Source organism: Struthio camelus, chromosome Z (assembly GCF_040807025.1).
Source record: "Struthio camelus isolate bStrCam1 chromosome Z, bStrCam1.hap1, whole genome shotgun sequence".
In the NCBI taxonomy this organism is placed as follows: Eukaryota; Metazoa; Chordata; class Aves; order Struthioniformes; family Struthionidae; genus Struthio; species Struthio camelus.
In genome coordinates, this window is record NC_090982.1 from 26032631 (window position 1) to 26047661 (window position 15031).

Below are 15031 nucleotides of genomic sequence, written 5' to 3' on the forward strand. Positions count from 1 at the left end.
ACTGGAATCCCCTTCTGTGACTGCAGTGCAGGAGGCAGCTGGAATCAAATGCAACAAACTTAGCTAAATTCCTTCTGTCTGATTTCCTTCTCCTTTTCTTTTCTTTTCTTTTTTTTTTTTTTGAGGCACAAAGTAATACGAAGTCTTACTTAAGTCAGTGGGAACATCATCATTTTTTGGCTGGATCTAACATTTCATTCTTTATAGTCTTTTCTTGGGAAGACTTCTGTGGCAAGTAGGATTTTATTCCATGTTGTTTTAATGTGTCATTTCTTTCGCCTTGAGGTTTTCTTATAAAATAATGTTTGAGGAATGAGTCTTAACAATGTAGACTTGATAGAAAATATAATTTGTTTTATTTAATACAATCTTTAGGTGGGTTTAAGCAAGTCTACTTTTTTAATATGACATAGTATTTATAAGGTTTGAGAAGTAAATTTATTGTGTTTCCTAGAACATATGACAGCTGTGAGGTACGTCCAGGACCCAACTTGAACATGATCGTAGGCGCTAATGGAACAGGCAAATCAAGCATTGTTTGTGCCATCTGCCTGGGGCTGGCTGGAAAACCTTCTTTTATAGGGCGAGCTGATAAAGTGAGTACAAACTTTTATAACGTTGATGTTTAATCTGAATTTCATTGAGGTCTGCAGAAGGAGAAAAGATCATCTTCATTGATTTGCTGTTTTTTTTTTAATAAAATGTGAGGTGTCTGAATTGTAGAATAACCCAGATCCAGGGCAATAGCTTTTACCAAAGGGATGGCCTTACTTAACTGCTTGTTATCTTGGCTGAATTGTAGTATGGGAACACCTGAATTCTACTGGAACCTTAATAGACTAGATGTTACCTTCTGAAGACATCTAAGTCTTCACAGTGGGGTAAGAAAATGCCTCCTGTTGCATAAGTAACGTTCAAATAAGAATACCAACTAAACTTAAGGTAAAATTAGAATTAAGTCTAACATATTTTTCCAAATGTATAGGATCAGTAAAAGTCATCGATATGTCATTGATGTGTCTGAGAATTTGTCTGAAAGCCTGCAGCTGTTCATATTTGATTTAAATGCAAGCTGGATGATTTTGGAATAAGTGTTCCCATTATCTTTAATCGGACTATCACTTTTACTCGCAAGAGATAATGTGTTGACATCACAGTAGGAATTTCATTTGCGCTATCAGATTTTTAATTTTTTCCTCTTCCTTTTTTGGATGTTCTGGTTACATGGAGTATGTTTCACTAGACCTTTGGAGCACTAAATCTGGGTACTTAAATGATCTTACATATTCTCTGGTTACAGCTCAGTCCTGAGCAAACGGAAATATAGAAATTGTCTGCATGGCAGCACTGCATCTTGGTATTGTTTATTGGCCTTCATATTTATATACTTTTTATGCTGTTAGAAAAAACATTTGGCAGTTTTCTTCATTTGCATTGCCTCTGTTACCTGAATTCGTGGAAACTCCTCCTTCTCTCTCGATCCTTTGATTATAATTTGTTCGGTGTTGGAGGTTGAAACTGGTCAGAAATTGTTAATCTGCAGAAGAAGGGCTAGTACTGCTAGTTAATGAAAAAGTTAATAGTGTCTTCCTTTATTACTAGTTGTTGTTAATAGGCAGACAAAATGAATCCTACTTTTTAACTGTCAATTTTCTGTAAAAATATTCCTTCACATGGACTGTATTATATAAATGCACCTTTTTGTATGAAATTATATTTTAAGTAAGTGTTAATTTGCAATAATAATGTCTGTAACTCATTTTGTAGGTTGGTCTCTTTGTAAAGCGAGGATGCTTGAAAGGTGTGGTAGAAGTTGAACTGTAAGTACTAAAATTATATTTTTTCATGCATTTTTAATTAGATTATTTTCCCACACAGTCTTTCACAAAGCTGTTTAATAAAATCTAGTGTACTGAGGTCTTTTTTGAAACAGGTTTTTCTTTTTTTTTTTTTCAGACTTCAAAATTTTAAGCTTAAAAACCTGTCTCCCAAGAAATGATGAGTGATGGCAGGTCCTGATTTTTCACTTTCTGAAATGTTTTGCTTCGTCTTGATGTACATAGAATGTATAGAGAAAGAATGACTTAGGCAGTATGTTTAGCTTTTGATTAAGACACAGATGATTCAGATACAGTCAGTACTACCGTTGTAATGTAGTGGTGGTTTAAACAAAGGGTCTCTCAAAGAATTTTGAAATTCTAAAACCAAATGTTCTGCTTGCACTTTCTCATATTGATACTGCTGATTTGAGGGGCTCATTTACATTCTTAGTGAAGACACCACTTACTGAAGTAAAGCATAAGGAAAAAAAGTAGATCTGGCTAATTTGAAATAATGCAGTCTTCTAGATAAACTTTCACAGAACAGAGCAACTGAAACATCTTTTGGACTTAGTCTATAAAATTATATCAGGCATTTTTGAAAGTGTTAATTTTGTGTGCTTGCATGTAATTAAATGGTATAATTTAGGAACAGGAATATTAGATTCCTACTTTTAGGAATAATGTAGTGTCTGTAAAGTGAGAGGTGTTTTTTGTATAAAGACATCCCTAGTCATCATTGGACATGGGACTGTGGAGCTATTTTATGCTGAAGATTCAGATTTTTGTGATACCTCAGAAGAAGATTCTAAAAGAATGTTTTCCTAAATGTATTTTGTCTTGGTATCTAAAAATAGACTATCCTAGGAGACTTCCTCAATGGGTGCCTTTTGGTGCAGATTTTAACTTGAAGCTGTAGTATCACAAGTTATTTAGATAAGCCTTAACATGGTCTCTCTGCCTAAACTAAGCGAAACTTAGAACTAATCAGCTGATTAAGGTTCCGAGTTAACTTGTATAAAAATTGGGCACCCTGATCAAATTGTGTAAAAAGATAATTGGATAAATTAAAAAAAGGTGGGCTGGCATAAGTCTTTGGAAAATTCTATTCGCATTTATTCTTGTGGAAACAGTCAAGTCATTCGGTCTTTGGAAACTGGCCATTCAGTGGGTCAGCAGGTGGTACTTCTTTCTGGGAGGATGAGCCTGTGCTACCTGTAATACATTGTGATATTAATGGAAAAGTCTCTGGAGAGAGACTTACGTCATGTGGAGACTGACTGTAATGGTTGCAATGAGTGTGTTTCCTTTTCTTTCTTTTTTTTTCCCCTCTAATACCTTAAAGAAATCTCATCTAAAAACATATATATCTGTATGTCAGATGGCAGAAGTAAGCAGTGATTTTTCTCAGGTAAACGAAGATGCCTTACAAAGAGCTTCCTTCTTTAATGTACTTCCTTCTCTCTGTACTCACTGTAGTAGTTGGATTCTCAGTCCTTTAGCTAATTTAGTCCTTTATCTAATGGGTAGAAAATATTTAAATGGAAGGTATGGTATAGGAGAACAATGATGTATAAGAATACTTGCTGATGGGAATGTTGGTATCTTTTAAAATTTGACTGATATAAGCATGCACTGTGTTGGGTGAATTTAGCCCTGCGATTGTAGCTAAAATGAAATGTTACAATAGTAAGGAGTTCTTGATTGTTAAAAGGAAAGAACATGGTTTCATAGGTCTTTTGAATGAGGTGATGGTTGTTTGTGAGGGAATAGTTAATCATATAGTCTTCAAGAAGTAGGTTCATATCCTTATGGCGCTTGTTCCAAGCGCTGGAAGCTTTTCACTTCTATTTTGAACTCTGTTCTAAAGTTTCCTAAAGTACATGACCTCCAAAATGTCTCCTAAGCTTTGTCTTCCCTCTTTAACAGTATGCTAACTGAATAGGTACTAGACAAATTTCCAAACCGAAGCGGTGACCAAAGTTTCTGGAGTGTATTACCACCTCATTATTTTTTTGTTACTGATCCGTCTTAGCTCCAACTAAATTTTTGAAGATGTGTGTTGAACTAGGAAACTAAACGTGGACATCAGGACAAGGGATAACGTTTTTGCTGTTCTTTAAAAGTAGAAAATGAAAACAAATTAGTATTTTTCATACTGTATGATGCCAGACTTTTAATACAGTAACTCTTTAACCTATTTTGTTGACATTAATCTCTGTGGGTTCTTAAAAGTGTGAATGCTCCTTTTGTTTTCAGGTCCAAGACACCTACCAATATCATTATCACACGGGAGATTCAGGTGGTGAACAACACGTCAACATGGTTTATCAACAGAAAGCCATCAACTCTGAAAATGGTAGAAGAGCAGATTGCAGCCTTAAATATCCAAGTGGGCAATTTGTGCCAGTTTCTTCCTCAGGTATGAAAGAATTTTGAAAGACAGTGGATGCAAATGGAGCACTATATTTTGAGAGGGTTTTGCAGCTTCTAATTGCTGCATCTTGCAGCACTTCTGCAATTTAATAGGATCATAAAAAGAATGAGAGGGAGGAGGTAGCCTTGCTGGTGTGGTGGTAAAAGAAAGAAGGAACTGTGTGACCTTTTCGAGCTTGCTAATTAGACAGTTTTGTACATGCTGTCAGTTGAGGCTGAGAGGAAAGCTAACGATGTTCCCTGTGTTGTTGCTTGGGTAGCGGCAGAGGCAGTGATGTCTCTCAGTCCCACTACTTCTGCTGTAGGTCTTCTTAGATAACAAGTCTGAAGAGAAATTTGTGGTCTTGAGGTCTCCCAGCACCTTCTCTGTGCTTTTATCTGCATAGCTCCCGCAATCCTGCGTTGCTCGCTTTCCCGGTCAGTCTTTGTGTGTGCTTCTCACTTATTATATCCAGTCAGTTCCTCAGGGTTAGATCCTGTGTTTGATAATTGAAGGGGAAGAGTTGTGTAGATCTATTTCTCCAAAAAGCAAAAAATTGACACAATTCAATTAAATGACCCTACAGCTGCAGAAGGGCCTGCTACCCCAGCCCTGTTGGTTAACTTCTGTGGTTCAACAGTGTTTTTGAGAATAGGGTAGAATGTAAAGGTATTCAGGATCAGAATTATGTAAAAGTGAATTTATCCTGATGGAAATAGCTCCTAAGGGGAGGGAGAAGACTAAAGAATACTACATGCTGCTTCTGTAGCTGAATCCATCCATCTGTGCTCAGACAGGTTAGGGCTTCTGTGCAGATAGCTAAGTTGCTTCACAATTGCATGGGTTCCATCCTGAGTCCTTCCCAGTTCGTGTGGCTCACCAGAGATGTTAGTAAAATGAGGCCTTATCAGAGCTTAGCCAAGCATGCATTTGCTTTTTTGTTCAAGGAGAAAAACATTCAAGAAGACGTGCTGAAGAAGTTAAAATTTAGAAATTCAGAAATAGAAATATAGAAATAGAAATTGTAACTCTTGTATATAGAACAGCTTTTTTTTTTTTTTTAGTACATAAATATCAGTTTGATGAATACTACTGAGCTGTACATTTGGTTAATTTGCTCTCTGTCACTCTAGCAAAGGGAAGCATATCGTTTACTCCAGTCTTGTTTTGAGCTCTGCCTTAGACAGCAGCAGTGGTTCATAGTATCCTTGGCTGACAGACTTAAGATTAACTTTCACATTACTTAATTTTTGAGTTAAACATAGCGTTTATACTGGAAAGGTGTGACCTCAGCAGCTTGAGAACCAACGTGAGGAATACAGTGGAATAAAATCTGAAATTATCTGAACTGAACTATCTTGTTCAGAAAAATGACAGTGAACAGAAAAACAAACAAGCAACCCTCCTTCCCTTCAAGCAACTACCTCAGAAGCTGCCACCAAAGCCAAACAGCTGAGGACAAGAAAACAGTTAAGGTTTAAGCTTAAATTAGGCCAGAACTGGTCCAGCAAAACCATACATGAAATCCATACAGATGTTTAAGAGGGTCAGGGTTGCTGTTTTATAAGATGGTCATGCTATGCTTTACTTTCAGAGCTATGTGACATGGAATTGTAAATCAGGTGATAGGGATGAGAAGTAGTTTGCTCTACTTAAATCCAGCGTTGTTGTACTACTCTAACTAATAACGTATTTTTATAACTTTTTGTTTTGTAGGACAAAGTTGGAGAATTTGCAAAGCTGAGTAAGATCGAGTTGCTTGAAGCCACTGAAAAATCTATTGGTCCTCCAGAAATGTACCAGTTTCACTGTGAACTGAAAAACTTCAGAGAAAAAGAAAGAGAGCTGGAGGTATACATGCCCGTTATAGAGACACAGAGAACTAAATATAGGAAAATTAGCGTGATAAAATTTAATGTGAGATCTTTCGGCAGTGTATTTATTTACTAAGTGTGTAAGTAAGTTGATTTTATCTGCTCATGCTCATCTTCCCTCAGATTTCACTCTCAGATTTCACTCACACACTCACATATTCACAAGCGCTAGAACACATCTGTCCAAGTGATCTGGACACGGATGACAAGGGATGTCTCTGGTCAGGTCCTCATTGCTTCTCTGGAATTCTTGATTGGCAATAACAAACTGTGTTATGGACAGATCTGGGCATCAGCTGTTAGTGGGTGCTTAGGATTTGCCTCAGTCGTGCTGACTTCAGCCTCCATAAATTTTGGACGAGATTGCTAACCATTGTCTGTTTTTCTTTGTTTGCAATATAACTGATGTGCTAACAGGAGAAGGCCTGGTGTATGCGATGGGCTGCAACCTCGTTACCTTCGTCCTGATGTGAGGAGGCAGGGTCTTTCTCTGACTGTCACTTACGCTGTAGTCTTACCAGAGCGCGGGCTTTTTGATCTTGACAGAAGTAACATGTTCTTCAGTTTTACTGCTGGGAGCAGTGTCCTTCATTATCTGTACGAGCCATTCTTATATTCTTTTATTCTGATGTTTCTTCTTGTGCCTGTGCACACACAGGTTTTTTCAGTCATACGTACTGCCAGCCTTAATATTGGAGTTACAGATCTCTTCAGGATCTTTCATGAGGATTTTTGCTGCTTGTATTTAGCTGAATCAGTTGGAGCTGTTTAGAAACTTCTAGATTAATTGAGGTTTGAACTGTGGGAATAACTCCATCGTAAAAAAAGCTTTTTTGAAAGCTTTTCTGCAGGTTAACACTGTTGTTAGATGTGCTTTCAGAGAAAGTGCGTGTACTTTTCAAGTACCATAAAGGTGCTTGAAAAAACTAGACATCTATTCTTAGTTGGATTGTTACCCTCTAATTACTGCTACGCTAAAATGTCCTGCTTCGTTAATGTGCGGGTGAGATGTGGATTATTTCTAAAAAGTGTTTTCACAGAGTACATACTGCAAAATAAGAAAATATGTATTCTTACAGAACTTGTGCAAAGAGAAGAGTAATTCTTTGGAGAAAATGAAACAGAGGATTGAACGATACAAACAAGATGTTGAGCGATACCATGAACGCAAGCGTCATTTAGACTTAATTGAGATGCTTGAGAGGAAAAGGCCTTGGGTGGTAAGCTTTTATTTTATCTTCAGTCTTTCTGTGAAGTAACCAACTTTTCCTAAAATTGCAGTATTGGTAATGTGCCAGCAGTGTCTTTAAAAATTAACTTGGCCAGAGTAGCTTGAACATCACCAGAACTGCTTGGGGCAAACAGGACAGATCTTGAAATACTGTTCTTGGACAAACTTTGATCAGAGGTTTTCTTGGACGTGTAGATAGACTTAAGAAGTTTCTACTCATTTAGCAGAGGCAGCAAAATGGGCCAAAAGCAGTATTTCTTTTATTCCTTGCAAAGATGATTTAATTTAAACTGTCTCTAGCTAGTTCCACTTAGTTTTTTCCAGCTGTAACTTCTATTTTGTTTTCAGGAGAAAGACAAGTTGCCTTCTCCCTTCACTAACTGTAGTTCATTAACTGTTAGGTTAGGTGTTTATAGCCTAAATCATGGTGAATATAGGCTTCTCATCTCAAAAATGGAAGAATTTTGAGAGATGGAAATTTTAAATATATCTAAAAGAGTCTAAAATTAAGGATAGGGGAGGTACACAAAGCAAAATAAGACTTGCTGAATGGCATGTTGACAGTTCTTGGTTATTTTAATGATGAATGATCACTTAGACTAAATTATTACAAAACGGCCTCTGTTTGAGAATGGAGCATGAGTTTAAGCTGATGCAGTTTTTATTATACTGAGGTGGTATGTTATTTGCTCTGTTGGCATGCTGTATGGATTTTATGAAATACAGATACAGAAGGTTTAAAAACATTCCGATAATACTTGCAGAAGATGCAGAAAACTTCTTGAAGGTATTTCATGGCAGTTTTGCAAAAGCCTCCTATGGGTATACAAAGATCTTTGTCCCTTGTATCTTGAAGAGCAGGTGGATTCAAGGTGTGTGGCTTTACTGCCTTCAAACCACTGTGCGGGCAGCACAGAGCGATAGGAGCAGCTATCAAAATTGTTGGAAAGGGGCAGTGCTAAGGAGGTGGGCTGTATTTCCTCTGTGCCATTGGGGATTGACTTCTGCACTTGCTAAATGATAGGAATTTTTCCTACTACAGATGCAGTAGCCTGGCTTAGTTAAGAAGAAAAGAGATACATATTTTATCAGTAGAGATGTAGGTTGTGCGTAGTTAATATGCAGTGATTGACTGATTTTTCTCCCCTGTAAAATATTGGTAGATACAGAACTCTGAAAGCTGGTCAGAGACTATGGGGCAAAACTAAGTTACAAATCTTATCCGGTATGAGTTGAATTGTCTTCCATAAGCTTGCAAACATTGCCTTTATTTAGGTGTTTCCTAAGCAAATTTAGGCAGACTTGGCCACACCTAACTCTTTCACTGCTCTCTTCTAGACAGATTCCCTGCCTTTTGGCAGGCACACTCCGTCAGGAAAAAAGTGACTTTTTGTCGCTGAGTCTGTATGAAGAGCGGTGGATTTTGACACCTGCTTGAAGTGCCAACTTGCAGTACAGAATCAGTAACGTAGGGTGTACCAGAAGCCACTGCTTGTGGATGCACTGTAGTTGAAATCAAGAGTCATCAACCTGATCAGTCTACTGTGTAGAAAATATTTGACCAGTTGCTTCCAACCCCAGTTGTTTGTGAATCTGTGGCTGACAGCTGAGATGAAATTTCACATTTCATCGTGATCTTTAATGTACAAGATCATTGCTGTTCCATGGTTTGTCAAAGTCTTCAGACCAGGTCTCTTGCTATTTTCCTATATTGCAAAATATCAGGCGCTCTCTCAAACAAAAAAGGTATTCTCTCTCAAAGAAAAAAATATTATTTTGCTAAGTCATATTTCTTTGTCATCTGCCTTTAAACTGCTTAACGCTAAGAATAAACTTTTTTGATGCCTTAAAATTGGGTTCACCAAAACTGAGACTAGCCTGGGAGTTCTTTCTTTCCTCTGTGGATCTTCCTTTTCCCCCCGCCCTCCTCAAAAAGGTAGTTGTCTAGTTGTAGACCAAATAGAAGTTGCTGTTTGGAATTGCCTCTGTAACAAAACAGAATCACTAGGTGAGCCTCCGAAACAACCAGGATGCAGATCTATAAACACTGCAGTAGAAAAACATAATGGAGAAAACACTTACTTTCTTACAGGCAGCCTGGAAACAGATCAACTGAAATAGGCCACTGTTTTCATGACGGTAGATTTTTTTTCTTGATTCTAAAGAAAAAGAGCAAGTCTAGGACTGAACATAGTTTACTTTTGGACTCAAGTATGCAGAGGGCTCTTTCTGTTGCTGTATACTTTAATGGGCCTTGCATCAAATGACCTTAATGTCATCTAGAATCAATGAGCAGATGTAAGGAGCTACAAGTTTTTTGACATAGCCCTTCTTGTGAAACTCTTAAAGAAGAGGGATTTCTTGGCCCTCCAAGCTTAAGGTTAAGGTAGTGTGGTATATTATAAGGCATATCTTGAGGCAGTATGGAAGCATGAGGTGCTGTTCCTCAAACTGTAAATGTCTGGAAAATGATAATTTTGAAAATGTGTTTTAACCAAGCTACGCCCGCTCCTCCTTTTCTTCCTCTTCATTCCCAATTGAGAAAAGCTTTATTAGGTAGCTCGGATGCAAATAACTCTTGGGAGGGATGAAATGCTTCGGAAGTTCTGCAGACCTCTGGCTGAGTGGATAACTGCAAGGGTCTAGATTGTTTGCTTAGAAATTGCCAAAACGCATAGGTCTAGTGAAAGTCAGGTTTTATTACAGCATTAAAGAGATTCGCTCTAAAAAAACAATATCGTAACAGTTTCTAGACAAACATTCCTGTATCTCAAGAAATTATGTGCAGTTGTGTGTGTTTTCTTGCTTTAACTTTGAAATATAATGCCTTATTTAGAATAGAGCTAAATTCTGAGCTTATTCGGTCGGCTAAGTAGAGGTATAATTGCTTTACCTTTGTAGCTGTTTGTGATGGTGACTACTAATAGGACTCCACATCCATGAATTATAGCAGCTTTCTTCAAAGACTCTGTAGCTTTATGAAAAAGCTACTATGAAGAAATAATTTTTATTTAATAGCCTGAGTAGATTTATTTGTGATTAATTGTGTATGTACAAATGAAATGATTAAATAACTAATTAGGGAAAAAGTGGTGGTGGATAAAGCAAAATTAGCTGATTCAGATGGAGCTTGCAAGTTATCTATCTTTTTTTGCACTTTAAAACTTGGCATGTTCCAGGCTTATGCTCTAGAGCGGGGACCTTTTCTGTTCCTTGCCAATACCAAAAACTTCCCCTCCTCTGCCCCCTAACTTGCATACATCACCTCCTTCCTCTGGTCCTCAGAATCTCTCTTCTCTTCAGCCTGTAACAGTTGTTGAACACCAGCTTCTTTTTTTTATCAGTCAGCCTAGCACCAAAGTACTTGACTGTTTCTCATAATTGTAGTAATGACTCTCTGAGCCTTAAGCTATTTTCTTCCAAAAACTCCTGCATTCTTGGTGGTAGTAGTTCTTGTTCACTGCACTGCTCACCATATTTTTCTTCTCAGGAATGCAGCTCCAGTTCAGCTCCCCAGATAGTGACTTCTTTGGTATTTATAGTATATGGGTGGCTTTTTTCCTTCTATTCTCGTCTCTCTCTCTCTGTGTCTCTCTCTCTCTCTCTGTGTCTCTGTCTCTCTCTCTCTGTGTCTCTGTCTCTCTCTCTCTGTGTCTCTGTCTCTCACTTTACTTCAGGGTTATGTCTATAACTGGCTTTGATCATCTGCCTAGCTAGTCCCTCTCTTTCTGAAGGTTATTTGTGGTTATTTACCCCTTAGCTTCAGGACTTCTGCATAAATAGTGCTCAAACTATGGACAGAAGGGGCTAAGAATTACTCTTTCCACCCCGACCCAGGATGAACTTAGAGGCAAGGTAATTTCCGAGAGATTGGTAGTTTCTTCTGCTACTTGAATAACGTGTTACCTAAGGAGCATTAAATGTGTGTGCAGTTTTTGGGGGACTGAATGATTTGTTTCTCTTCTGGTCATACTGTGATACTGACCAATAACAGGAGGATTACTTAAGTAGTCACTCTAATACTAGCTTCTGAATGAATTTTTTCTCCTCAAACTCATGTACAATGAAATGAAATGTTAGAGCAGTATCAAATCGCGTGGAATAGAAGATGAAATCAAATCTTTTGCTTGAAACTCTCACAAGGAATATGAAAATGTTCGTCAGCAGCATGAGGAAGTGAAACAAAGCCGTGACCAGGCCAAGGAAGAATTGAAGAATCTGAAAGAAATGCAGTCTCCAGTGACAAAAAAAATCCAAGAAATTGAAGAACATTATAAGAATCTTGATATGAAAATCAGAGACAAGGTAGGTATTTTAAATTCCAATTTAATCCCAAGTATTTAACATTCCAGGTGTTCTGTGTTCAGCTTTGTAAAGTTTAAAGCAATAATGTTTTTCTTTCTAGTGTGCTGTGATAATTTTTTTAGAAGAAGTTTTTTTTGAAATACTCTCGGGTCTCACTCACTTCTTCATGTCTTTGTTCCGTTAAAAGCAATACAACTAGAGAAATGCGTTTCTTAATAAAACTTTGATAGCCACTTTAAAAATGCACTCTCTTGGCATTGTTAGAGCGGGCACATTTTAGAGTTTCTCTCCCTAGAACCTTAAAAACCTTCAGGTACATGCTGTTACAGTTTTCCAAAGTTAGGTACTTGAATTAAATTAATTATGTATTTTCATCTATTGTATGTTTTAGGGTTATGGGTACCCTGTATCTTCTGAAAATTTAGCCAGTTCGGCCTGTTAGTTTAAAGTAGCTTACAATTTTTTTTGGCCTAAATGCTTTCCTCTGACATTTAACCTCGTTCTGTAAGTAGAGCGTAATTTTTTAACAGAGATTAATCCTCCATCAATTGTGAATATTTTCATGAGGAAAAGAATTTAAATGTTTAACCTAACTATATCTAACAGCTGTAGTATCTGTTTTTGAATAGCTGCTCTCTCTAAGGATATGGGAAATTATAATTTTTGCATGAGATTAGGAGACAGAAGTACTGTGATTCTCTGCAGGGTTTTAACTATCCTGTACTAGGTGTGCTATCCAGATAGGCTGCAGAAATTCTACTATAAGGCACCAGCAGACAATTTGCAATGGATGACCAAAGTTAACTGATAACATCAGAATGTTTGCTGCAGTGAGTTCTAGTTGAAGAAAACTACGATCCCATTGAAAGACTCGATGTGAAGACACCTGTAGAGGACTGCTGTCATGGAGCAGCGTGTTGAATAAGGGTCTGAATCTTGGCAGTTAGCAGCGCAATATGAGTTAATATAGTTTCAATGTGCTTATTGAAAAAAAGATGGACTAGTAATTATGCAATATTTTAGATACAAGCTGCTGCTAAAATTTCAGTCCCAATTATCTGATTTTTGTGTAGTTTTCTGTGAAACTGCACTTTAGTGGAAAAACCTTCCCTAATAAAAGCAAATTTTTGTTTACACCGCCACTGTTTCTGTTCAGGTGTGTAACATAAGTCCGACCAAATGATAGAACTTACACAATACATTATTATTAAGAGAACTCCTTGCTAAATAAATCCATTAAGAAGAAAACATGCAAGAATGTTTGATTTTTGTGCTGTACAGTAGCTTAGGTTTTTTTTATGGTGTAATTCAAAATATCTACACTTTTTAAAATGTTGCGGTTTTATTGAATTTTTTTTTTGAAAAAAGAATGTGCTTCCTTAGAGGGAAGTTAACAGCTGGAAGCTTGAGATTAATTTTCATAATGCAGTAAGGGCCTTCATGCTTGTTAAGTGCTAAGCTGTGTTTTCACAGCTTGGTATTATCCTGCTAGGGTTTAATCATATCTCTCATTTTTAATTAATGTTTTACTGATACATCTTTTTAAACAGGAAGGAAATCTGCTGTGAACCACTGGTGCCACAATTTTTGAAAGTATTGAGCTATATTAATGCAAAAGTTATGTTTTGTTTGTGTATGAAACCTGGAGAAAGAACAGTAAGCATTTTAGTTTTAACTTGCAGAGCGCGTGCTCAGCATAGATTATTTGCTAAGAGAATTGTGGAAGCAAAGTCGGAGGATGTGCTGGCTGACCTACCTGACACTTGAATCAACATGTTTCTTTGCTTAATTCAAACTTGTGGGTTAAGACTTTGATACGCGAAACATTTCCAAGGTTAACTTTATGCCAAAGTAGTGTCTAGTTTGGGCCCAGAGAATGAATTGGGTGCGTTTTCTTCTTTCTTGAAGAACTCGTGTAAACTCCCAAGATCTTAACAGAACAAAGAGAGTCTTATGGTGATAAGCCATATGCCTGGTTATACCACGGATATTTGAATTATATCAGACATGTTAGCAGGGTGTTCTGGATAATTACATATCTTCCTTTGCTTTTTTCGGTTAAGAGGTATCCTTAAGATAAATAAACAGCTGCCTATTAACCTAGGTAGACTTAATATTTCTTGATGTGATTACAAATTAGTATGTTACAGGAGTATTGATACCTCTTGAACTTTTGTGCCGGTGCCTCTTTTTTGGGTATTGAAACCTGTTTCCCTCACACATAGCTTTTTTTGTTGGTCTTTGAAAATGGAGTTCTCCTTAATTTAAAGCAGAATCTGTGCTGCGGGTACTATCATGAGACAATTCTTAACCTAAGGCAAAACCTCAAGATTTTTAAATACTGTACCTAGAAATTGCTTAAATTGCCACCTTTCAGAAGTTTTGCGTTTCTTCAGAGACACTGCTTGAATGTTTCGGAACTTAAAAATTGATCTCTTTAGATGGAAACATTTCATGAGTATGTCGTGTGTGGTTATGCTATGACCAGCATGAGTTGATGAATGAGCGATTTTATTATGAAAGAAGTATAGCTCTGTTCTTGGCACAGAAGTTGGTTTTTGAGTCTACTTAAAGTTGGTTAGTAAGTCTACTGTCAGTTTGGTGTTAAATGTAAGCAGCTTAGCATTAGAAGTCCTCTGTATTTCAGTCAGACACACAGATCTGTAGGTTACATGACTTTCTTCAGGCCCTTTGGTCCAGGCTTCTATCAGTTATCAAATAACTATAAATGTGACTGCTTCTTGAGATGTGACTCTTTGCTGGAGGATACATGTGTGAGAGTAGAGATAAACCACATCTTGAGTGTGTATTGTTTGGGCTTTGTTGGCACAACGCCAGGCATACAGTTACAGATTTTGTCTGGGAGGAGCTGGACTGAAGGTAAAGGCAGTCTTAAATCCAGGAAGAAGTTAATGCATCCAGGGGCTGCTTGGCAATTTCTGTTTCTTTCTGTTTTAAAACTATTTTAAGAATTTGATTAGATTAAGAAAAGCTAGTGAAACTTTGTGCTTTGGGTTACTGGGATGTTCTGCAGAAAGAGAAGTCTGCCCGTTTTGCGTGAAGAAGATGATAAGATTTCAGGAGAGAAGCCTAGAATAGTTGCCCCTCCAGGCTCTTCAATGGCGTTTGCACAGAATGGACTACGTAATGCTATTTTTGAGTAGTATTTGTCAGTATAAAACAGTGTGTTGTAGTTGTACCATCAAAAACATAAAAGCAATTGATGTTATTAGACTGTTTCTTGTAAGGTTGGTACGTGTAAATATATGATAACTGAAATGTTTAATTCCACATCTTTCCTACTGTCCTGACTTTGAGAGCTTTCAGAATTGTTTTCTGAACATTTTGCAGCTTCCTGTTTCCCAGGAGAGACATTCCTCTTGAG

General features: G+C 37.3%; 1 protein-coding gene across 2 annotated transcripts in view; it reads left to right on the forward strand.

Annotated features, from left to right (window-relative positions):
• SMC5 (structural maintenance of chromosomes 5) overlaps positions 1-15031 on the forward strand; it is a 50916-nt gene that overhangs the window by 2788 nt on the left and 33097 nt on the right. For both annotated transcript variants that reach the window (XM_068927256.1, XM_068927257.1), the window contains exons 2-7: positions 455-596; positions 1768-1820; positions 4080-4242; positions 5953-6087; positions 7190-7330; positions 11485-11646. In XM_068927256.1, coding sequence (XP_068783357.1) covers positions 455-596; positions 1768-1820; positions 4080-4242; positions 5953-6087; positions 7190-7330; positions 11485-11646 — 796 coding nt within the window. The remainder of the gene's footprint in view (positions 1-454; positions 597-1767; positions 1821-4079; positions 4243-5952; positions 6088-7189; positions 7331-11484; positions 11647-15031) is intronic.